This window comes from Mustela lutreola, chromosome 2 (genome assembly GCF_030435805.1).
Source record: "Mustela lutreola isolate mMusLut2 chromosome 2, mMusLut2.pri, whole genome shotgun sequence".
In the NCBI taxonomy this organism is placed as follows: Eukaryota; Metazoa; Chordata; class Mammalia; order Carnivora; family Mustelidae; genus Mustela; species Mustela lutreola.
This window is the reverse complement of record NC_081291.1, coordinates 224976109-225001252: the sequence shown is the minus strand read 5'-3', so window position 1 is coordinate 225001252 and position 25144 is coordinate 224976109. Positions and strand designations below refer to the sequence as shown.

The following is a 25144-nucleotide window of genomic DNA, read 5'->3' as shown; positions in this document are numbered from 1 at the left end:
AATTAACACACAGTGTATTAGTCTCAGGGGTGGAGGTCGGGGAGACCCGCTGCATACGACACCCAGGGCTCCTCCCATCACATGCCCTCCTGAACGCCCGACCCCCCGTGACCCCACTCCCCACCCACCTCCTCCCCAGCAACCCTGTTTGTTTCCCATGGTTGAGTCTCTATTGGTTTGTCTCTGATTTCATCGTTTTATTTTTCCTTCCCCTGTGGTCCTCTGTCTTCTTAAACCCACATACGAGTGAGATCGTAGAATTGTCTTTCTCTTTCTCTGACGGACCGACTTCGCTCAGCACAGTCCCCTCCGGTTCCATCCACGCCGATGCCAAGGGCAGGACGTCTCCCTTTCTGATGGCCGAGTCACATTCCGTCGTGTAGACGAACCCCGTCTTCTCTGTCCATGCATCTGCCGACGGACGTCCGGGCTCTTCCCGCAGTCCGGCTGTCGTGGGCGTCGCTGCTGTGAACTCTGCGGGGCAGGGGCCCCTTCAGATCACTCTGTCTTCATCTTTGGGGTAAATACCCAGTAGTGTGATGGCTGGGTCGTAGGGCAGCTCTATTCTCAACTTCCCGAGGACCCTCCGTGCTGTTTTCCAGAGCGGCGGCACCAGCTTGTGTTCCCACCAACCGTGCAGGAGGCTCCCCTTTCTCCGCATCCTCGCCAGCACCTGTCGTTTCCTGACGTGTTGATTTTAGCCGTTCTGACCCGTGTGAGGTGGGGTCTCACTGTGGTTCTGATGTGTATCTCCCTGTTGTGGCTCCTTATTCTTAATAATTCTGCGTACAAAGCCTAAGAACGCATCATTCTGTTACCTGTCAGCACACCCAAGATTGGCAACTAACAACTCCCTAAAAATCTACCGTCTGGTACAGAGTCAGCTGTGCCCTCAGTGACCCCAAACTACCTTCACAGGTGCTGTCCCTCAACTTAAGGACAAAGCTTCACCACCGCACTGGGTCCTGTCTCCTTGAGAGAACAGGCCCCTGTGTTTGTCCTCCTGACGGTGCGGTCAGTCTTACACGGTCTCACGCACTTTGTTCCTCCTCCTCCAAGTCGGGATCCGCCGCCGGAGACCCCGCACAGTCCACACAGCAGCACCCGCTGAGACGGGAACACGAGGCTGCCAGTGCCAGGCTCCGCCGTGTCCTCAGGAACCCAGCAGAGGACACCTAAGGCAGGGGCATCGGGATTTCCTCCCACGGGTACTGAGCTGGTATGATGGCACCGCCCACGAGCCATTCAGTGTTTGATAACCTACCACTGTGACTCTCCTCCTGGACGTGAGACTGAAGAGACCCTGCCTGGGCTCCAAGTCCTGGGGCTGGGACGACCCGGCCTCGGGGACAACAAGAGGCGGAAAGACCACCGATGGGCCTGACGGTCGCGTCCACGGACACACGGAGAACAGAGACGTGCCCCAGGGCCGCGGGCTACAAGGAAGATCGACTGCGGAAATATGCGGTCATTCGAAAAAGTGGTTTGACATCAAAACCTACGCCCAGCAGAATGAATACGACGTTCCAAAGTCCTAAAACCCCATGGAAATACTAAGAAACCAAGAAAGACCACGGCACGTGGCTATCTTTCTCTCTTTACCGGGCGAGGAGGACTTTGCATTCCACTGAAAACGCGGACGTCCAGTTCAACGTAAATTCTAGGTCTGTTCTGGTTTTTCACCAATGATGGGGCAAATCGAATAGAACTAAAAAACAACACAAGGGCCACTCACAATAAAATAGTGCTTGATTTTATTCTTTTTGTTCTTGGGGTGTTTCTGTTTTTAAACCAAGTTCCCATCTGTACACTTTAAGACAATCAACAACGCGGCGGCCAGCCGGACAGCTCTGGCCGCTCACACCGAGCAGGACGGGCGTCAGTCACCCCGGGCGCGCACGCCACCGTCGGAAGGTGAGGAGCTAAAACACACGGCCGTCGTACAGAACATCCTCCACTGGGCTCTCCAGCATCACAGGGAGGTGGGGACGCCCCGTGAGCGGCTCTTGGGGCTGGCATCTCAGGCACGGGAGGAGACCAGGCACTGAGCGCAGGCCACGCCACGCCACGCCACGCGTCTTCCTTGAGAAAAGGGGAAAAATAAATCTTTTCCTCAAATGGAATTGTTATGGTAAGAGGCACAAGGATTTTATTCACTGTTTTGTCTTCTGGCGGCAGGATCTCTTTGAAGCAGAATCTAAAAATGAATGAAAATGACACAGCAATTCGTTAGAAGTCTTCCTGTGTCTTTTAAGAAGAATTTCAAAATTCTTAAACAGTGCCCCTGAATTGATCTCATTGCCGGTAAAGACAACTGAGGTGCAGCACGGTTCCAAGGACAGGGAAGAAACCCCAACCCCAAAGCAGGGTCGCTGCGGCCCGAGCGCGTCAGGGAAGGAGCGAGCGTTACGCTTCCCGCCAAGGACCCGTCTGCGGCGCCTGCACTCGCGGCCGTCCTGAGGCGACCGACGGCGGCTGGTGACAAGACGGAAGCTCACTCAGCCTGCGCCCCGGGACTGTGCGCTCCTCGGGTGCCGCGTCTCATCGAGAGAAACAGAACTCGTTACCTGGAGGGGCCCCGGCCAGTCTCTGCTGGACCATCTCCAAATGATGAATATATTCCGTCAAGGAACGCTCGGGGTCTTGAGAAGCAGCCAGGGATCTTTCGGATCTCGAATCCGGGGACGGAGTGGATCTTCAAACAAACAAACAAACACACCAAGAAACGGTGAAACTCAAGCGACGGTGAACACAGCAGCAGACAGCGGGGACGGGGGCCACACGCCGTTTCCTTCCGACGCCTGCTGCACCCCAAAATGAGAGAGTAGAGTGTGTGTATTTCTCCGTGTGCTTCTGTGTGTGCGTACGTCGGCATGTCCTCTCTCTGCCCACCGTGAGGCTCGAGCCCCTGACCCTGAGATCAAGAGCCACACAGGCCGCCAACGGGGCCAGCAGGGCGCCCCCAAGCTCGGGCGCTGTTTCAGAGTGTCACACGACGCTTTGAAAATCAACTTCCCGGGGTGCCTGGGTGGCTCCGTCGGTGAAACGTCTGCCTCCAGCTCAGGTCACGATCCCGGCGTCCTGAGGTCCAGCCCCGCCATCGGGCTCCCTGCTCAGCGGGGGGCCTGCTTCTCTCCCTCCCTCTCCTCCTGCTCATGCTCTCTTGGGCTCACTCACTCTCGCAAATAGATAAAATCTTTAAGAACAAACAAAACCAACTTCTATAAAACGTCTCAGAGTTAAAATGAATAAAAATTATTGTATATTATTTTATTATTTAAAAAGACTTATTTATGGGGCGCCTGGGTGGCTCAGTGGGTTAAGCCTCTGCCTTCGGCTCAGGTCATGATCTCAGGGTCCTGGGATCGAGCCCCGCATTGGGCTCTTGGCTCAGCAGGGAGCCTGCTTCCTCCTCTCTCTCTGCCTGCCTCTCTGCCTGCTCGTGATCTCTGTCTGTCAAATAAATAAATAAAATCTTAAAAAAAAAAATAAATAAATAATAAAAAGACTTATTTATGTAAGAGAGAGAGTATGGGGGCCCATCAGGCGACAGGTAGAGGGAAACAGAATCCCAAGCAGACTCCATGCGGAGCATCGAATCTGATGCAGGGCTTGATCTCATGACCTTGAGATCATGACCTGAGCAGAAAGCAAGAATTGGACATTTAACCGACTAAGCCACCCAGGTGCCCCAAGATATGTTACTTTATTCACAAAAAATTTTTTTATTTCCGAAATTTTCAAGTATAAATGTGTTACCTCCACTGGGTTGCGCAGCCATGTCCCTCAGAACTGCCCCCCAGTGCCCTGTGGGTGACCCAACGACCCACTGACCTCTCCTTGATCATCCCAAAGCATCCCCTTCGCTCGGGGCACGACCTGCCCGACCCAGGCTCCGCACAGCACCTTTCCTCCCGGCCTCTGCTCTGCAACCCCCATGCTCCTTCGGGTTAGGGTTAGGGTTAGGGTCTCGCTTGCCCTCACACCATCCACACAGGACGGCCGTTGGCTGGCGCGGACTCTCCGTAACCATCACCCACCCAGACCCCAGGGGTGCCACAGCCACAGACGGAGCGTCTCTGCCTTCCCCACACAGGGCTGGGCCTCCGGGCCCCCGAGTCCTGCGCATGCCCTGCCTTGCTTGGGGCCAGCCCAAAGCCAGAGCTTTCAAAGCACATCTCCCCAAGGAGCCCCATACGTCGGTGGGACGTCACCAGCAGGTGATCGCAAGTCAGCTGCACGCCCGGCTGGTGCGGAGCTGGGGTGCGCCTCTGCGCCCGGGCGTGCGTCCTATCGCGCCTACGTCCTGTCTGTCCTGTCAGGACGGCCCCACCAGAGACGAGCCGTGTGCAGAGAAGCCCCCGTCAGCCAGGGGCAGGGGCTGGAGGCGCACACGCCGGCGCGTCCTCCCCGTCCCGTCCCGGAGCCGTGCTGCGGAAAGCGCACGCAGAGAAACGGGGGACCCTGGACGTGCGGACACACGCGCAGACACAGACTGAACTTGGCTGCGTTACAGAATTGGCACTGTCATGGCTGAGAGGAGGGAACACAGGGCCCAGCAGCAGATGCCCGCATCTCGGTGCCTGCGGCGGGCGTTCAGGCGTTTGCTCTGCAGAAAGGAAACCCAGGCCCCCGCCCTGCACGGTAACACCCGGAGGGGAAGCCGCGGCCACAACCATTTCTCGCCTGTCCGTGCAGTCAGGGCTCGCGGTAACGTGGAAGCAAACTTGCATTCCGCCGTCCGCCCACTGGCCCTCCGCGCGCGAACACCTCAACAGCCAGCTAAGCGGGACGCAGGGAGGTGACATCATGTGTGCAGAACCCCCCGAATGGCACAGAGAGATGAGCTCAAGCACCCCCAGGACTGGTGAGCACGGCTCGTCTGGGGAGCCGCCCTGCGCACGGAGCTGGCCCGCAGGCCCACCTATGCCGGAACCGCGGCCCGGAAGCCCACTCACCTTTCCCTCCTGCGCGGGGAGGCCTTGGGCACACGGTCCCCGGTGTGGCTGGAGGACACGTCCCGGGTTGGCGGGGACGTGCTGGTTTTGGGTGGAGCCTGCTGGCGTGGAACCGGGACTCCTTCCCCGGCCACCGCTGAACAACAGAGGGGTTAGGAAAAGAGACGAAAGCTTTTTAGCAGGAAGACCCCTCTACCAAAATTTAAAATTGACAAACTTCTAGGAGTCTGTATGGCAATTTGAAAACATTTTTAAAATACCCGATTTATAAAAATTACATTTCAAAAAGCTCTAGAGAAAATGTAGGTTTGATCACTTGTGTTGTGCTCCTCCTGGGCTGACCTGACCCCAGCGGAGCCCTCTGTGACCTTGCGGAGCCAGTGGGGCGCTCCCCCGACCCCGGCTTTGAGGAGGGGGCTCTGGAGAAGGAAGAAGCTGAACCGAGACCACCAGGTATACCTGGTCGGGGAGCAAACTCTCCTGAAGGCCCAAGGGCCCAAGTACCCATCGGTGGCCGGGGGAGGCCAGCTGTCGAGGGTCTGGCCGCCTCCCCTCCAGATGCCCGAAGCCCTCCCTGCAGGACCAGGGGGCATGCCCCCTGCGAGGGGGGGGGTTCTCTGCACACGGTTGCTCTGGGGCAGGGCCCGCGGGAGGCCGGCTCTTGCAAAGCAGAGCCGCAGCCCAGCAGCCAACGTCTGTTTCGGGGTTGCTCGCCTCTACCTCGGCACCTCCACACCGTTCCCACCGTAGCTGGTGTGCGCTTCCCAGCACTGAAACCGCCCGCCTCCACGAGCCACCGCACCCCAGGGCTTCCTGCAGGCTTCACTGGGCTCCCACCTGGACGGGGCGCTCGGCCCAGCATGATGGCCCCTTTACGATCTACCTCTTGCCACTTCTTAACCAAGAAACGTAACCTACAAAGGAAAGAAAGGACACAAAACATCAGAAACTAGAGCAAAACCGTTGTGGAAAGAGCAGTGAGAGTCCAGGCGTGACCAACAGCTGGGATCAGACCTGGGTGGCCACTGCAGTGGCGCCGCCCTGACACCCACCAGCCCGGGGCCCCACAGACTCAGTTCAAAACCCACAATGCCCGCTCCCTGCCGCCACAAATGCCACTCGATGACTCAGGGCAGGAGGAGCAAAGACAGAGGCCCCTGCCCTCAGGCGTTCTCAGTCAGATGGGGAGCAGGGCTGTCAGGGTGACGAGCGCCAGAGGTCGGCCCCCGGAGGTGCACCGTGGCGGGGCTCCCTGGCCCCTCCTGGGACGGCCCCTCCGTGGCTCAGCAGACACCCTTCTGGCCTTCCTACCAGCTGCTCCTTCTAGACACCGCTGCCTCTGACCGTGGGGCCTCCCAGACGGCGCCTTCTGACTCGCATCAAAACTGCAGCCGCTAGAAATGCTCGGCCCCTTGGCAGGAAGGCTGAAGGCAGGGCCTGGGCCTGGGCAGCTGCCCGCATCGCACCCACCGGGCTCCTGGCACGGGGCCTTCTCTCCAAACACGCAGACCGGAAGGATGGATGGACAGGTGACGGCTGGGCAGTGTGTGGTCAGAACCCAGAGATGAGGGGACCAAGTGCCCTGAGGCTGAGGGCTGAGAGCAGGAGAGTGAGGAGGCCAGGCAGCCCCCGCCTCTGCTGGAACCGGCCGGCCGAGAGCTGGGTCTCTGCGGGGGTAGGGCTCCGCAGCTCGGTCGGGAGAAGCCGGGGAAGCCAGCCCACCCGGCTGCTGCGTTGGGCGTTTGGCCCACACGGACGACGACGACCGGGGGCTGAGGACGGCACCTCTCGGGCTTCCCACGGCACACGTCGCACTAACAATTGTTAGTGGGACAAACGTGTGAAAATTCAGCAAGTCTTAAAGTTATAAAATGGATTTTCATCACTGTTAATTCTGAACGGGTCAAAATTCCCAGTCGCACCAGAGACCCACATACCTGCTCCCAAAACAACAGCCCGTGTCAACAACACCTGGGGCCCTGAGACTGGCAGGACCCCCGGGCCCTGACCTCCCCCGGGGAGTGGGCTTGTAGCCAGGATGACACCACCACACACAGCTACTGCCCGCGCGGGTCACGCGCTCCAGCGGACCCGGCCCCTTTCACGGAAATACGGGGACCAAGAACGTGAAGCTGTGAATGCGGGTTCAAACTCTTATCGGCTGTGCCTGGTGTCAGAGGAGTCCCAGCATGAGGTCCATGGAGGGGCGAGGTGTTGCTGGGTGACAAGAAGGCCTCCCTGAACCCTAGTGTCAGAAGGAGAGTGACAGCTCTGCACACGGTCTCCGGGAGGCAAGCGTCGCTCAGAAGGAGGCACATTCACGCACACAGCCCGAGCCCTCGCACGTTCCTGCCCCGGGACACGGCGGCGGCAGGGACCCCAGTGCTACCTTAGTATCGCGATCACCACCCTGACGGCGGTCCGAAACTTCGTAAAAGGGCGAGAAGGTGTAATTTTCTTATCTGCTTTGGAAGGAAACACTCCCAAATGGGCGATCATGGACAGCGTTTCCTGTTCAGAGTCTTGGAATCCGCCAATCAATAGCAGAAGATACTTCTTTTGATAAATCAGAGCTTTTCTGAAGCTTTCTGCTCTCAAGTAATGCAGGTACAACTTCTCCACCTAGAGAAAGCGGACGCCAAGCGATCAGGGAAGGAAGACACCTTCCGCCACGTGCACCGCGCGACTGCACCGCCGGGCGTCAGAGGGCAGCAAGCGGCGCCTGGCCGGCTCGGTCAGAGTAGTGAGAGCCTCAGGGTCTTGGGGTTGTGAGCTCAAGCCCCACATGGGGCGTAGGCAGGACTTAAATAGATAAATAAATAATCTTCAAAAAGGTCAAACTGAGAAAACCCCAACTGTTCCTCTGATCAGCAAACTGTCACATTGTTACGGAAGCCAGCCCTGCAGGACCCGTCCCCAGGGCCAGCCTCGCAGGGCACTTTGACAAACGGCAGATCAGACACCCTTTCCGAGTCTCACAGGAGCCCCCAAAGGCCCCAAGAATCTGACCACGAGCGGAGGTGCACTCCCGGGGTGGGATGGGGTCTCATCCCCAGGCCTTGGGACGTCTCGGGGGCTGTGGGAAACCCCTGAAGGCCTACCCAGAGGCGTACCTGCAAACCCTGTTACTCTAACACACAGTTTCCCTCTAGAGATGCCTCGGAGCTCGGACCGCAGGGACAAACACGCTGACCAGCGAATCCCCAGTCTGGGGTGTTTTCAGGCTGTGATGACCATCACCTAATGTGACCCCAAGTCACATGCCCTGAATTCATGTGCACAGACACGAAGTACTTGTGCGGAACGACACCGCAGGGGCAACTGTATCCACCGTCACTGCTCCCGTCTGTGACGGCTCCACGTCTCCCAACTGACACGGGTGTCCATGTGTCGGCACCTGTGCTCAGGCAAGGGAGAGCCCCGCCGTCACGACAGGGCTTGTGCGGCTACGAGGGAGACCCACGGAACGCACTCCACCGAGAGTGAACCCCGACGTCCCCTGTGGACCCGGGGTGATGGCCGTCGGTGCTCACGCAAGTGCGGGCCATCGACACGGGGGCAAGAACGCACCGGCGCTCCCCGCACCTTCGCTTCGACTCTGCCGTCAGCCCTGCGCTCTTCTGGGAACATAAAGGCCTTTTCCTTTTTAAGAGTATGAGTGAGCGAGCAGGAGAAGAGGGAGAGAGCATCCCAAGCCACTCCCTGCTGAGCACGGAGCCTAACACGGGGTCAAGCCCACGACCCCGAGATCATGGCCGGAGCTGAAATCAAGAGCCGGACATCAACTGGCGGAGCTCCCCGGGCGCCCCAGAAATACAAGGTCTGAGAGACGGATAAGGGGTCCCAAGTGGGTGGCACCGTACACACCCAGCGCGGCGCAGGCCTAGCCTTACCTGCACGCTGCCGCTGCTGGCTTCCTCGCGTGCGGCTGGCGCCGGCAGTGCCGGGTCTGGCTGTCGCGCTGAGCTCTGCGAGCCCGCTCCATCCTGCTTCCATGCAGACTTGTCCGGCCTCTGTAACAAACCACAGATGACATCGTCTGCATGGTTCCCCCAGCAGAAGACCATCTCGCGAGTACGGCCGAGGGCAATCGGCACCGCCACCCCAGGGTCAGGGTCACGTCTCCTGAGTGCCAGGACATGGGCCATCCTGGGTCCATCTAGGCAGAGCTGTCATGTAGCATCAAGCAGATCGTCAGCACTCAGGGGTGGTGACTGCATGCCAATTACAACTGCACAACAGGTACATTTTTATTAAAAACAAACTCCAAACACTGGTGTAAGAACACCAGATTCAAAGCATTAAGCCTGTTGAACACACACACAGTCTCAGGTCCTAGAGAGGCTCACTCCTGACAGGCCTGGGTCCCCGGTCGTACTGCGGGACCGGCAAATCCCAGGCCTGGAAACCTCAGCAAGGGCCCCACGCGGGCACCATGCACGCTGAGGGGCTGTCACGGCCAAGCAGCACCCAAACGTGGGTAGTGTGGCCTGGATACCACAGTGTGCGGAGGGTGCCCAGAGCTCCGTGGGGGGCTCGTTTCCAGAGCACGAGGAACCCCCAGTGAGGACAGCAGAGGGGTTGCCCACACGGATGACCAGAGGGCACTCCGAGCATCGGGCCGTGGTCCCAGCATGTGGAACAGGAATCAGAGGTCACCTGGTCGCACCGGCCCCCAGCTCCAGGGTGCAGTTGAGAGACCGAGCCTGTGTCCGAGGTGACCCTGCGGAAGGGCTGTCGCAGGCCCTGGTGTGGAAAAGACTAGAGGCTGTTTTTCTGGTCCCAAAACGCAGCCTGGGGGGAAGAGACTCCAGGGATCAAAGTCATCTCAGACGCGGAGGAGGAAACGCTCCACAAGTTCACGCTCAGCCTGCGATTTACTCCTTAAAAATACTTCTCTTTCGGGGGCGCCTGGGTGCTCAGTCGATGAAGCGTCTGCCTTCAGCTCACATTATGATCCCAGGGTCCTGGGCTCGGGCCCCGCGTTGGGGCCGGGGGGGCGGTTCCTGCTGAGCGGGGAGCCTGTTTCCCCCTCTCCGTCTGCCCCATCACACTCATGCTCACTCTCTCAAACAAAATACTTAAAAGCAAATAAATACTTATTTCCTTCAACAAAAGCAAAAATTAACAAGTGGGACTATGTCAACCTAAAAACTTTCTACGCAGGAAACCATCGATAAAACGGTGATAGAGCCGGCAGGAAGTGAGCATCCAAAAATACGTTAAAATACTTGTATACGATTCAGTATGAAAAAACCGCCCATTGAGCAGAAAACCCGGGCATTTTCCAAAAAAATACATATAAATGGCCAAAAAACACCTGAAAAAATGCTCCACGTCACTTGGCATCAGAGAAATACACGTCAGAACCACAGTGAGATCCCACCTCACACGGGTCAGAACGGCTAAAATTAACCATTTGGGAAACGACAGGTGCTGGCAAGGATGCGAAGAAAGGGGAACCTCCTGCACGGCTGGTGGGAACGCAAGCTGGTGCCGCCGCTCTGGAAAACAGCACGGAGGGTCCTCGGGAAGTTGAGAATAGAGCTGCCCTACGACCCAGCAATCGCACTAACGGGTATTTACCCCAAAGAAACTTAAAATACAGATTCAAAGGGACACAGGCGCCCTGACCATTCCGGCAGCCTCCGTGACGGCCAGACTGTGGGGAGAGCCCGGACGTCCACCGACAGACGAGTGAACAGAGGAGCCGCAGGTCATAAGCTCAACAGAGTAGGACTCAGTCATCACAGAAGGAGGAAATCCTGCTTTTCTTCTGACATCGCGGACGGACGCCGGGGTTACACGAAGTAAAAGGGGTCCGACACGACCGCTACCCCATCACCTCACTCAGACGCAGAGCCTAAAAAGCCAAACCAAACAAACGCAGAAAACAGCGTCACAGAAACAGAGCAACATGGCTGGTGGCCAGAGACGAGAGAGCAGTCAGTGGCACTGTGACAGGTCAGTGACAGACGGGAACCTGCCTCGCGCTGGTCAAGGTCTCATGATGGACGCGAGTGTCACATCCCCCTGTGCTCACCTGAAACGGCATCACACGTCAGTTATTCCTCAATGAAATAACGTGTTTCCCGATTTCCTGGTTAATGTCCACTGAAAGCATGAACGTGTTCTCCTGGCGACTGGGCTTTAGTCCCACAGGGACCTCCCTGCGCTTCTGACAAGTCCCAGAGAAGCGGACAGGGCTGTGAATGGCGCTGACGGCAGCTTTCATCAGGGTTAACACCCGGAGCCGTGAGCGCTCCCATCAAGGACTGCAGGTCCTGGCCTGGCCGAGCGGCCGGACCTTCCCTCCCACGTACAGAGGCCCCTTACCTCACCCAGCGACAGAGCTTGCAACGGGCAAAGCAAGCCTGCACAGAGCTTGCGGACAGATCCGTGACTTAGAGACAGCGGCATGCCCTGTGCTCCCTCACGGGGGCCGAGGATGAGGAGCAGCAGCTCGGTAAGGCTACAGGAGATCAGAATGACCTTTGTGGGACCCTCTGCCAGCACCAGAAACTCTACATCCGTCACGAAAAACCTTCCCTAGAAGACCCCTACTAGGCCCAGGTGATTTCACTGGTGAATTTATACAAATATGTAAGGAAGAAATAAATGCCAGCTCTAGGGAACTCTTACCAGAAATTAAGAAGAGGAAGAAACATGTTCCAACTCATTTTATGAGGCCAAAGCTCAACAATACCCCCAAAAATTTAAAAATAAAAAAAAAATAAAAATAAAAAACAACCCTCCAGGGATACCCGGGTGGCTCAGTCAGTTACGTAGCTGCCTTCAGCTCACGTCATGATCCCAGGGTCCTGGGATTGAGCCCCGCATTGGGCTCTCTGCTCAGCGGGAGGCCTGCTTCCCCCTCTCCCACTCCCCCTGCTTGTGTTCCCTCTCTCGCTGTGTCTGTCTAATAAATAAAATCTTTAAAAACAAAAACAAAACAACAAAAAACCCCTCCAGATTAACATCCCTCATGAACCAAGAGTAAACAACACTCAATGTGCCCAAAATATGGGCAAACTGCATCCAATAACACGTGAAAACAATAGGATATCATGACTCCCTGGCACCAGAACTCGGAGCCCATATCCAGAAGTCACCGTAAAACACCAGGTCAGCTGAGAAAACAAAGAAACATGCATCCCCTTGTCAACAGGTGAAAAGAAAGTATTACAAAGTTCAACATCCATTCATAAGAAAAAAAGTTTTTGCAAACTAAGACTCAGAAGGAACTTTCCTCAGCCGCAGGGCCTTTGCACAACTGCCTGACAAACAGAAGCTCCGCCCCCAGGACTGGAACCGGGGCTGCTCGACAGCATCCAGAAGTCCAGCCTCTGCCACCACCAAGAGACGGAAATGAAAGGTAATCACACGGGAAAGAAAATAAACCCCTGCTCACAGATGACAGAACTGTGTCCGCACGAAATCCTATGGAAGGGCTCATGGGATTAAAAAGCGCTGTCAGCAAGGGTCCCGGCACCGGGGGGCCCGGGAGTGTGGACGTGCTTCCATGCGCGAGCCAGGCGTGACGGGAGCACGAGAGGCCTGGGCAGCACCTTTCACAACACCCCCAAGAAACGGAGTATCTAGGGTATCAATGTCACGTATTCGGGGTCTGAACACGGATGTGACAACGCATTTAGGAGACGGAAACAGAGGAGCGGACGTGCCAGTTCCCAGACGGGAAGATCCGACGACGCTACAGTCAAACGCGGGTCGTCGGCCCGAGGAGCCCAGACGTCCATTCTCGTCTAAACCCTTCACGACGGCCTCACTGAGAGCTGAACACACCCCTGAGCTTTGTCCTCTGAAAATGTGCGACTCAACGGGCTGGAGTACGTTTACAGACTGCAACGACCACCCCTCCGTAATGCGTGTTTTCATCACCCCAGGCGCCCCCGCGCCCCTACACGCCCCAGGCACCCACCAGTGTGTTTCCTGCCTCCACGGTTCTGCGGCTCTGCACATCGCAGTGACAGAGGAGCGTCCACACTGCAGCACCGAGTGCTCTTTCGGCCCTTTCTCTGCCGAATAAGCCCATTTAGGGACAGGCTGTATTTTATTTCCCTGTTCACGAATTAACGGACATTTGGATTATTTCCTCTTTTAGGCTACAATGAGTCGTGGTGACAGGAGAGTCTGGGCAAAGGCTTTTATGTGCTGCTAAGGGTGGCCAGACTCTTCCAAAACAGCCGGACCCGGTGCCTCCGGGTTCCTCCCACCTCCCAACCAACCAACCAGCAAGATTCTAAAATTTATGCAGCAAGACAGAGGAACGGGAATAGCCACGTAATTTGAAGACAGAAAGCCTGAGCACTCCCACTGCCCTGCGCGAGGCTGCGGCGTGACCCAAGCTGCCTGGTCGGCAGTGCCGTAAGCACAGTCCAGACAGACACAACACACTGTGCAAGGGCTTCTGACATCGGTGCAAGACGTGTCAGGAAAAGAGACCGTCTTCCAACATGTCCCAGGAAAACGGTATCAGCACGCACACAACCCTCGACAGAAACCGAAAAAGTAGAACTACAAAATTCTTGGCGTGATCCACACACAAAAAAGCTGACTTTATTAAAATGAAGAACTCTTGATCTGCAAAAGCTACTGTCTCTACAGAGGGGGCTGCACAGACTGCGGCGGGACGGGGAATCACACGTCACACATCTAACCACACAGTCGTGTCCACAACATGCAAACCGCTCCGAACACAGCAGTATCGGAACGCAAACAGCGTAGTTTACAGGCGGGTAAGGCCGTTAAGGGACATGTCACTGAAGAAGATCCAGACGCCATCGGCACAGGGCGCGACGCTAGCAGCAACTGCACGGCCAGCAGCCAGCGAGCCGACACGCGACGGCACTCCCCCACTCTGTTCGAGGGGAAAGGGAACGGTGAGCCGCTGGACACTAGGTGGGCTCGACATGCACACTGCAGGGACACAGCAGCCCCCGTGCCCCCACCCGGGCATTTGCCCCAGAGCAACTGCTTCCAGGAACGCGAGCAGCCCGTGTGCAGCCCCGAGACCATGCAGCCACCCTGTGGAGGCCCATCTGCGCCCGGACGCTGCCCAGCGGTACGGCAGCTACGTCAACGCCCAGGACGGCTCACGGGAGCTCCTGGAAGAAGCAAAGGGCCTGCAAGAGGACACACCGTGCGCCTCAGGGCCCGTGACACCCGGGAAACGGCACACCACGGGAAACAGCCAGGCTGTGCCTGGGGCAGCGAGCTCTGACCATGCGGACGAGCACACGGGTCACGAGTCTGGGCGTGTGTAACCTCAAGTGACCCCTACTAACTAGGGGCCAACCTTACTGCACATAAAGTAAAAAATAATTTAAAATTTTTCATTGCAGGGATGCCTGGGTGTTTCAGTCATTAAGCCTCTGCCTTTGGCTCAGGTCATGATCTCAGGGTCCTGGGATTGAGCCCCGCATCGGGCTCTCTGCTCAGTGGGAAGCCTGCTTCTCCCTCTCCCCCACTCCCCCTGCTTGTGTTCCCGCTCTCGCTGAGTCTTCGTGAAATAAATAAAATCTTAAAAAGAATTTTAAAAAACCTCTTTTTCTTTGTAAAAATAGAAAAGCCAATCACAAAGATACGAATCTAAGTATAAAAGAAAAACACCAGGCATTCTAGGAATAAAGTCTATCAAACTACGTGATCAGGAACACTACGTCATTTTAATTAGGTAAACGTCAAATAGATTTCCTGCCCCAAGGCGGTGGGGAACATGATCTCACGCGTGTCCGTGCGGGCGCTCGCGTCTGAGAACAGCGTGGACACGGGGCTGCAGGGCGCACGTGGGGGGCTCAGAGGCCCCCGGCCAGAGGGAGCCCCACCGGCCCACCTGCCGTAGGGAGGCGCGTACGTACACTGCACACGCCGCGCCGCAGCAGGTGCTGCTTCAGCGACTTCTCCAGCTGCGACACCGCCCGGCACAGCTCCGCCTTCTCCTGCGTCACCGTGCGCAAGGCTGTGGTCAGAGAGTCGTTGTCCTTCAGGAGGACGTCCACCAGCTGGGTCTGCAGCTCTGCCCTCATCTTCCTCTTAACAGGAGAAAACAGAAATTGGGAAACGAATCTGTCTGTTAAAAGGTAACTCTGAGCAGAGCCTGGGGGGCTGAGTCGGCGACGCGTCTGCCTGCGGCTCGGGTCATGACCTCGAGGTCCTGAGATGGAGGCCCGCGTGGGAGAGGGGCCTGCTCAGCCGGGAGCCTGCTTCTCCCCGTCCCTCCCTCCGCTGCGCCCCTGCTTGTGAGCTCTCTCTCCCTCTCTCCCACATAAGTGAGTAAGATCTTTGCTAAAAAAAGGATACTTGCTACTTGTGTTTTTTTACTGTTGGTTACTTTCAAGAACCACAGTTTTATACGCATTTGGGGTTCAGCGGGAGCTTGTGGGGCTGGACAGACGTCTCCACCTACGGAAGAGCAGAGTCCCAACTCTGAGTCCCGACAGAGAGTCCCGACTCTCATCGCCGTTCCTCTGTGCACGAGACACCGCCCAGCGCGGGGCCGCACTAACGAAGCCCGTGCAACAGAACTCGAGCCCTGTGAGTAGCACGCAGGGAACGGGGAACGCCGTGTGCTCGTCCAGGGGGGCCCAACACGCACGTCCCTGGAGTCGTGCGGCCTGCAGCTGACTCGGGACGTGGACACGGGCACAGCCTCCTCAGACAGCACGCCCCACACGGACCCGGCGGCCCCACGGGCACGCGGTCCGCTCTCCTGATGCCTACGTGTGCCACCTTCACGAGACGTGGCGGGATTTCACGGGGTCACCCACCAGGAACTGGCATCAGCCTCAGGACTTCCGAACCCTCCAGGTGCCGCTGCCAGGGAGCATGGACTCGGCCCTCGGGAGCTCACTTCTGGCTCAGGCTTTCAACCCAGGTGTACGTGGAGCAGCCTAGGTCCACAGGGGCCCTGGGACACCTGCCCTGAGCACCACAGCCCAGCCAGTGCCCGCCGGAGGGTGCGCCCGGGCACTTGGCAAGGTCACGCCCATGAGAGGGGGTGTCAGACTGAGGAACCACGCGGGGGGCGGGAGAGCCGCCCTCACCTGGGAGGAACCGGGTGTGCTTAGCTCAGACTTGAGCTCCTCTAACGTGCGCAGTAAGGAGGTCACGGCTTTCTCGTTCGATGACGTCCAGTTGCTAATTGTCCTGTGAACACAGAGAGATACTGGAAGGGCTGGCACAGGCCACAACGCTGCCCCTGGAGGGTGTGCTTCGGACCACCTCCTCGAGCTGCACTCTGCCCATGGCGGCCGCAGGGACGGGACGCAGCCCTCGTGCGCACAGTCCGGGAGGCCCAGAGACGTCCGGCCGCTGAGCACAGACCACAGAGACTGCCCGAGCGCGGCTTTCCGCTGGCGTCTGGTTTGGGTGTGAAGCACTGTTCAGAAGGAACGCTCTCCAAGCTAAACTGATTCCCGACGGAAGAACCATGCAGACAGGAGAGGGCGAGTGTCAACTCTTTGGTCGGCCCCTTAAACACGGGGGGCACCCGGCTTGCGTGAGCCGCGGTCCTGGCAGACACCGTGCGGACCTGCTGCACCACCCAACCCCAGCGGGCCCCAGCGGGCCCCAGCGGGCCGGGCCTGTATCCCGGCCCGGAACCTAGGGACGGGGACTGGTTGCAAAGGGACATGAGGAGACCAGATCTAAGAGAAACCTGGGCTTTACTGTTCCAACCACAACGCAAACAAACACAACCCGGTCGCCGTCTTTCAGGAAGGTGCTGCCCAGAAATCCATCAAACCCGTGGGAACAGAAGAACCTGCCGCATTAACACGGGGACTGGAAACCAAAGACCGGTCCCCAGCGCCCACCCGGCTCGGCTCGGGGGACAGCCCGTCTGGACGGGCTCACCTGTCCACCGTCCGGCTGACGAAGCTGGTCAGGAGCCCGGCGGCGCACAGCAGCTGCTGCCGGACCTTCTCCAGGCCAAGCCGCTCCTCCTGCAGCCGCTCCGCCTCCGGGGCCTGGCAGGCCGCCTCCTTCGCCTCCAGGGCCTGCACCATCCGCTGAAGCTGCCGGATCTTGTGCTGGTCTCGCTGGCGCTGGAGCTCCAGCTCCCGCTGTTGCGGCAAAACAACAAAAAAGTCCTTCACACGCCTGTTCCCGAAGCAGAAGCCTGAAGCCCAGCCATCAAGAGGGGGGGGGGGGGGGGCGTGGGCGGCACGGGGTCCCGGGGCAGGGTGGGGGAGTGAAACGGGGCTTGCTCGGCACAGCAACACCCTCCACGGGGCGCAGCGTCCGAGAGGCAGAGCCAAGCTCCGCGGCGTGGGTGCGGACGGTCTCATCGCCGCCTCTGAGAACGGTCGGGCTTTTACGAGCATGCGCTGGGGAGGTGGGACACGGAAACAGGAGTCCTCATAGGCCCACGTCCCGGCTTCCTCGGTGGGTGCCCGCACACACACCCACACACACCCACACACCGACCCGACGGGCACGGAGGAAGGTGCACGTGCACCTGGCGGAAATGGCCTCACTTGCAAAATGCCCTTCACCATGGAGGTGCTGGGCGTGGCGAGACAGCTCCCGGCTCCCGGCCCAGCACGGGGATCTGCACCCCCATCAGGGACACAGAGCGGTTCACCGGCGGAAACCTGTCCAGGCAGCCGTGAATGCAAGAAGGCCGCTCGGAGGAGATTCCGCAGGTGAGGGCGGCGCCTTGGGAAGGGCCAGAGAGGCGGCGTGTCCGTAGAACCTGGGTCGCCCGGAACCCAGCCCAGGCCTCCTGCCACCGCACGGCCCACGCAGCGCAGACCACAGTGTCCGCTCGATCGACGCAACAGCCTCGTGAGGACGAGGGCATCGGTACTTGGCTATTTTCCGGGTGAGGAAAGCAAGACACCAAGAGACCTACGAGTTACGGGGTGCGGAAGAGATAGGACAGACCGGGAGCAACCACCTCGGGAGGCCGCCGTGCTCCGAAGAAAGTCCACAATCCGGAACAAACCAACCGTCTACAGACCACCACACCCAAAGAGCTGTGTCAATCCCTTAAATCTCTGTTCCGTGACACGCTGTGAAGAACAGTTTATTAACTTGAAAAACATTTTTGTTGCATTTTTAAAGCTAAAACAAATCAAAGTTAAGGGGTTTGGCTGAAAACTTTGGAGGTGGTTTGAGGAAGTTCTTCAGAAGCACGTGGAGGCCACAGGCACGCTTTCCCGGGAGAAAAGGCAAGCGCACGCACACGCACGCACACGCACACAATCCTGGACACATTCAGGGGTTCTGCGCCAGCAAGGTCCACCCCGGGGCGTGACTCGACTCGTCTCTTTCACGAAACAGCACAGGGTCCGTCCAACCGTACACCGCCCGCTCCTTGCAACACCTCCAAACTGGTGCGTGTTTCCGGGTGGGTGCGCGGTAAACACGACCATGACCGGGAAGCCTGCGTCCCACAGCACGGCACACACGTGGGCCTTGGAAACACCGTGACAGGAGCTGGGCAGGGAGGCCCCACACTGCCCGATTCCTTCCCAGGAAACGTGCACCACAGGCCGACCCACACACAGGAAGGTGACTTGCCGAGGCCAGGGCTGAGCGTTAATGGTGTGGCTTCCGTGTGGGGCAACAGATGTGTCCTAACATGCGTGGTGGCGACAGGCACAAGATTCCGAAGGTACCGAAACCCCTGATGCGCAGAAGCGATGCTGGTGAACTCGGGTGTGAGCCGGGTCTCAGCAAACCGTCCAGCGCACTGATCACACCGGCTGTGAACTTCCCGAACTAACCAATCGCATAGCATCTGGGGAGCTGACTTATCCTTGGGACACTGAGAAATCTAGTTTTCGGAAACATATTCATTTCTCAAATATTTCAGGGTAGGCTAACCACTGAGAACACCAGGCTACTGGCTTTCCTCGTATGTTTTTAAAAACTTATTTGGATTTTCACAATTTAAAAAAATGTTTAAAAGATATTTTTTAAAAATATATTTTAAAAACATTTTTTAAGAAAACAACACAAGTGTCCATCCGTGCAAAGACACACAGTTCAATTTTCTCGGAAACAAAGATTTCTGATGGACATAAAACATACCTAAAAGTAACATTTTATCCAAAACACTGAAACACTTCCCAACCTGCAAGGCAAAAATCATCCAGGTATCAAAGTCAAAAACACCACAACTTGAAAAAGACCCATGTCCCCTACGAACACAGATGCAGAACCCTAACCAAACGCGGCAAACCGCAGCCAGCGCCGTACAGAAAAGCACCACCAGAGCGGGGTTCGGCCGGGAACGCACGGCGGGCTCCACAGGCGGGACCTGATCTACAGGAAACTCGGCGTCCACATAATAAAGGGCAAAAACATCGATTCCAAGACACCAAAAGTGCAACTGAAGACACGGCACACGCAGGCGGAGCGAACCAGGAAGAGAGCCTCCTGCGACGGCGGGAGACCGAGACGGTGGCCCTGGGACGGGCAGGGGGCCGTGTGAACGTCAGCCGCACAGGGACGGGAGAAGCCGCCGCGGACGTGCAGGAGACGTGATCTCACCCACGGAAAACTACACGTACGTTAAGCAGCTGGGAACAACGGACATCGTTCAACACCTGTGGACACCTGGCCGATGGCGCCCACTCATCACCTGGAAGCCGCAGCACCCGAAGATCAGGCCCAGCCTCCTTCACCCTCCGCAGAGGGGACATCGCCAAGGGGACTGTCCCCTAGAGCTGCCCGCAGAGTCTACGCGGGACCCGAGTGCCCACATGATCCCAAGAGACCCGCCACGGAGCAGTGGCGACCAGAGGGCGGCGGACGGATGGACCAGCGGGACGGAGGGGGGATCCGGCCCCACGGCGGGAGTCAGGGCGGCGACGCGGACGGCGCGCGCTCACCCGTTTCTCCTTGTCTCCCGGCGGCCGCAGCTCTGCGTCGGCCCGGCCCGGCCCCGTCTCCACTCGCCTCCTCGAGTCCTTGTGTCCTTCCCGCGCGGCCGGCCTCGCCTCTGCGCACTCTAGTCCCGCCGGTGGCCCCGCGGCTGCAAGCCGTGGCTCCCGGACCACGGGCGGCTGCGCGCCGGGGCTGTGCACCGCCCTTACCTCCTTGTCCCGCTCCAGCTCCGCCGCCCGCTGCTGCATCTGCTCCAGTTGGGCCTGCGGCTCCGGCCCGCGCGCCCGCTCGTCCCTCGACCTCCGCGGCGGGGCCTGCTGCGCTGGGGGGTCGCAGGCACCACGGCTCAGCTGCTCTGTCAGCAGCCGCTCATGACGCAGGGCGGCCGCCAGCTCCCGCGAGCGGCCCTTCTCGGCCTCCAGGCTGCGCCGCAGCTCGCACAGCTGGCCCTGCTCCTGCGCCAACAGCGCTTCGCAGCGCGAGGCCTCGATCTGCAGCTCCCGCCGCAGGTTGTCCGTGGCCGTCTGCTCGTGCTCCAGGGCCACGCGCAGCCGGCTGCTCTGGGCGCACTGCTGCTCCAGGGCCGTCCTCAGCTCCTGCCAGGGGAGCGGATGGCACACGGTGACCCGAGGGGAAGGATCGCACTGTCCGGCCGCAGCTGCCGGGGCCCCCCATCCACGGACGGAGCCGTCCCGCCGTCACCCGCCCGAGCCTCGCGGCGGAAGGTCTGGAGGCCACAACTCCGGCCTCGGCTCACCGTCCCGCCTGTCCAACCCCAGCACCCGTGGGTCACGATGAAGATGCCGCCGTCCCGCCCGGCTGCTGGGCACATGCCCACGGGGAGAGGAGGAGAGGGGCCCCGCCAGCCCCGCCGCCCACTGGCCCCGCTGCCCACTGGCCCCGCCACCCACTGGCCCCGCCGCCCAGGCACCTCCAGGGTCTTGGAGCTCTGGCCCTCCTCGCGCAGGTGCCGTAGCCGCTGCTCCTCGAGCCGGCCCCGCAGGGCGCGCTCCTTCCCACGCTCGCACTCCAGCTCCTGCAGCGCGGCCTTCAGGCTGCTCTCCTTGCCGTCCAGCACGGACCTGCGCAGGAGACGGGGACAGAGCCCGCGGCCTCGTCCGACCTACACGTGGACCTGCGCCGGGCGCTCCCCGCAGACCCAGCACCCCGTCACAGCACACGCACCAACCACAGCTCGCCAGGGCCGCCCTCCCCGGCCGCACCAAGGGAAGGGGTGCAGACGCCTGCCAGGCCTCTGTACCTCCCTCGACAGAGTCTGTGGACGGACCGGACCGAGACCCGGAGGGGCATGCAGGGTGGGGCTGCGGCCCTACCTCAACTGCAGGACCTCCTTTTGCGCCTCGCTGAGGGAGGCCAGCAGCCTCTCATTGTCCTGTTTGCACTCGCGGAGCTCAGCTCTCAAGTCTCGGACGGCGGTCTGTTCCACTGCCAGGAGCTTCCGTGCACTGCCGGCTTTCTCCTGCTCTTCCTTCAGGGTTTTCTGCACGTCACTGGCTATCCGCTTCTCCTGCTCGACCTTATATGCCAGTAGCTCCACTGAGAAAGACACAGAGGACGGGAGACCGCCTCACCCACATTCCAGGGCGAGCTGTGCCCGGGACCTCAGAAATTAAACACAAACCAGTATGGGGACGGGACATACTCACTCTGGGGAAAACGACACTTCCAGGCCTATGGCCAGGACGCTGGCCTCCCCACCACACTCCCCGGGCCTCGGGGACCCAGAGGTAGATGGGCAGACTGACCCCACAGGCCAGAGGACAGGACAAGGCTCCCCAGGGCCAGTGGCTCAGGCCTGGGGTCTGCCTGGAGGCTCAGAATGGAGAAGGACCGTCCTCTGCTCTTCCTGGATCACCACTTCCCTGTGACTCCTACACCGTGCGCTCCCCAGCAGAGACGGCCCCAATCCCAACAGTGTCACTGCCCCAAACCCTAGGGAGGGAACAGCCCTGGTCCTCTATAGACCCGTCTGGAACCCAGAAGAAAAGGGACACCCACACACCCTCCACGGGGCTGGCATGACTCCAGCACCAGAGCTGAAGACAAAATCACAGCCCCTCACGCATGCAGACGAGAAAAACCAGCAGCCCGGCCCAGAAACGCTCCCAAGACAAGGCAACACGACGCAAACGCAAGGCCACACGCTGGACGGCTCTGGCCCGCCGTTCAGCACCCAGAACCAGGAGGAGAAGTGGCCCTGAGAGCTGCTGGCATGCGTGGGCAGGGACCACAGCTGGCACCACGAGTCAGAGCAGGAGGTGGGGCACTGCCCCTGTGGCCAGACCTGCTCCTGCCCTCACTCACCAATGCTCAAGGCCTAACCAGAGCGACAGTAGGAGGAGGCAGGTGGGAAAAAAAATTAAATTGTCCTCCCGTGTCCCACTCCCGCAGCAGACGCAAGCGCGGCACCCACCCTGCCTGCGCAGCTGGTGCTCCTGCCGGCTCCCGCGGGCCTCCGCGCTGGTCAGCGCCCCGCACAGCTGCTGCAGCTTCTCCTGGTTCTGCAGGTGCGTCATGCGCAGCTGGGCGCGCAGGGCCTGGATCTCCGCCAGCAAGCTGCTCCTGTCCGACAGACGGAGGTGCTCCAAGGACTTCTCCTGCAGACGGCCCGAGAGACGGGGCGGGAAAGGAGGGAGCAGGGTCACGGACTTGGCCACTGGACGGCCCTGTGGAGGAGCACGCCCTGAATGGAGGAACGGGAGCACGGAGTGGGCCCCAGGGTGGGGGAGGCCGGGCCTGGCAGCGTGCTGGCGGCTCCACACAAGCAGCGCACCCTCTGCAAATTCGTGCCTCCAGCACCGTGGGCCCAAGCCTGGGGACGGAGCCTCGTCCCCGACAGAGTAAGAACAGGCTCGCAGGAGGGTTCGGCGACAAACACGTAGTATGGAACGGAGGCCCCAGGGGACCTTCCGACCTCACACGGCTCCCTGCGGGTCTGTGCTACAGGTCACTGTGACCTACCGTGGACCTGCCACTAGACTCTAGTGCCCTCTCCTCCAAGGGACTCGGTGGAGACCATGCTGACCCCTCTGGCTCTCTGACCCTCCCCACCCGGGACTCAGCGCTCATGGCCTACGTCAGGACACTTGGCGCTGCTCTGTCTTTAGGAAAAGGCCAGTTACTTCCAGAACACAGAGACTGAGAAGCAGAATAAACGTACAGACCTCTGCACTGGGCGAGATCACGATTCAACCGTGTTACATGTGGACTGAGGCAGGACGTCTTCCCCGGTCCCTGCCACGTTCCAAGGTCAAACTCCCATGAACCCATTCCGTCACCCTCTCTGTTGCGGGGCTGCAGGAACCGCATCACGGCACGCGCTCACCTGCTCCTGGACCACCTTCTCCAGCCGCTGCAGCAGGGAGCTGTGGTCCCCGGGGTCCAGAGCACAGGCCTGCGGCTGCAACTCAGCCCTCAGCACCTCCCACTCTCTTCCAGATGCCTCCTGTACAACCTGCAGAAATTCTCTCCAGTCCAGACACGTGTCGGGAGGTTCCTAAAATATTGGGACAAGAAGCTCAGTGTTCTTACAAACACATCCTGCGGGTTGCCCCGGAAACCGCCCCCCACAAGAGCACACACCAGAGCATCCACGACCGCCCTAGAGCACACGAAGCCAACGCTGCTGACAGAGGAGACACTACCGAAGGGGAGAGCACGTAAGACTGGGCCAACGGTGGGCAAACTTCCTCCGTTCCCACCACCACGCCAGGCCCAGCGCGGGTACTGCTGGCTGGCCACCTTGTCCGCCGGCAGGCCTGGGGCTGGCACTGGGGTATTGCTTCCCTGCACACCCTGTGGTTGGTAGGTCCCTCGGGTAGGTTTCCTGGCCATCACCAGCCGCCCTGGTTCCCCACTCACGGAGCAGACACTGGGACCCCAAAGGCTCAGGCCTGGCCCCCATACCCGGCCCCCGTCACCCACCTCTAGCTCCACCACGTGGCCTCCTCCCACGGCCTTTCCTGCCCTAAAGGGGCCTGGAATGTGCCAGCAAACATGACTGAGAGGGCGGCCGGCCAGGTCCAAGGCCCCTGTGCCCAGCGCTGACCCCTCCTTCCCTTGACCCCACTCATTTAGCCAAGCGTCCCCCACCAAGTGCTCCCTGCCCACACCTTCCCCTCTCTCAGGTGGAGCGCCCCGTACCTTCTCTCCCTTGTGGAGGGCTAGGGTCTCATGTCTCCGCAGGGCCGGCACCGCCTCCAAAAGCCTGGAGCCCTCCCTCGGGAAGCACTCAAGGGGGGCACTCGGCTCGCCCTTGCTCAGGGTGCTGGGCGGCCCGTGGCGCTCGGACAAGGCCAGAATGTGCTGGCTCTCGTCACACACCATCTGCAGCAGGGCCTGCAACGGAAGAAGGAAAAGCGGCCGGAAGCCACTCGTCCGTCTAGTCCCTGGCCCACCACCCAGGAGCGCTCACCAGGGCTGTACGCACAGCTCTCCACAACCTCTGAACCCGAGAGCGAGTTCTGTGGTTCCGCGAGATTCCTCAACAACCACCCCCCACCGACCTCCAGACCCACTAGGAAACCAGCTGGAGAGAGGATGTGGGTGTGCGCTCCCCCCAGACGGCGCCCCACCAGCGCCTGCACCGGGGCAGCGTCCCCTGCCACCCCTTCCAGAAGCCTGGGCGGGGCGCAGGGCAGGGCCATGCGCCAACTTCCCAGGCCCCATCATGGAGATGCCCTGCGACTCCCCAGCTCTCCTGGGACGCAGCCACCGCGCTCTGAGAAGACTGCAGGGACCCGCACAGGGGGCCTGGGCTTCCCTGGGGGTGAGGCACCTGCACACAGCACCCGACCCGCTGCAGGCCACTCTGGCCCTCGCCGCCTACAGCAGGGCCCGGACATGGGCAGCAGGGAGAGGGTCGCCCGACGCCCAGACAAGTCCCAGCACACATGCTGGGACTGTGAGCGCAGGAAGGGGTCCCGCACGGCACCAGGACTCGGGGAAATGCACTGGCCAGGTCTCCTGCCCAAAGACACGGACAGAGGAACAAAGTGGCTTCCCCAGAGCTGCCCCCCGCTTAGGACCGACACAGGGTCCGAAGTAACCAGAGCGGCCCTCGCTGCACACGCGGGGTCACTCAAGGGGCGTGTTCCGCGTCTGTCTCTGCGGAACAAAGACGAACAGACGCTTCGAACAGGGAAGAACGAAAGGAGCACTGCAGCGGGGCTGGCTGGGTCGGCTCGGAGCCCGGCCCTTGATTCCAGCCCGTGTCACGGTCTCGGGGTCCTCAGATCAAGCCCCACATCGGGCTCCAGGCTCAGTGCAGGGTCTGCTTGCGGTTCTCTCTCCCCCTTGCGTGCCTGCTC

General features: G+C 59.7%; 1 protein-coding gene across 1 annotated transcript; it reads right to left on the bottom strand.

Annotated features, from left to right (window-relative positions):
- Nucleotides 1–1731: 1731 nt before the first annotated feature.
- On the bottom strand, nt 1732–16124 carry LOC131825494 (pericentrin-like). Its single transcript, XM_059164990.1, has 8 exons — nt 16022–16124; nt 14837–15008; nt 8852–8971; nt 7348–7580; nt 5796–5872; nt 4959–5094; nt 2568–2695; nt 1732–2197 (listed from the first exon to the last, which is right to left on the bottom strand). The coding sequence occupies exons 2-8, from the start codon at nt 15002–15004 to the stop codon at nt 2154–2156; spliced, it is 906 nt and encodes a 301-aa protein (XP_059020973.1). The 5' UTR covers nt 15005–15008; nt 16022–16124; the 3' UTR covers nt 1732–2153.
- Nucleotides 16125–25144: the final 9020 nt, after the last annotated feature.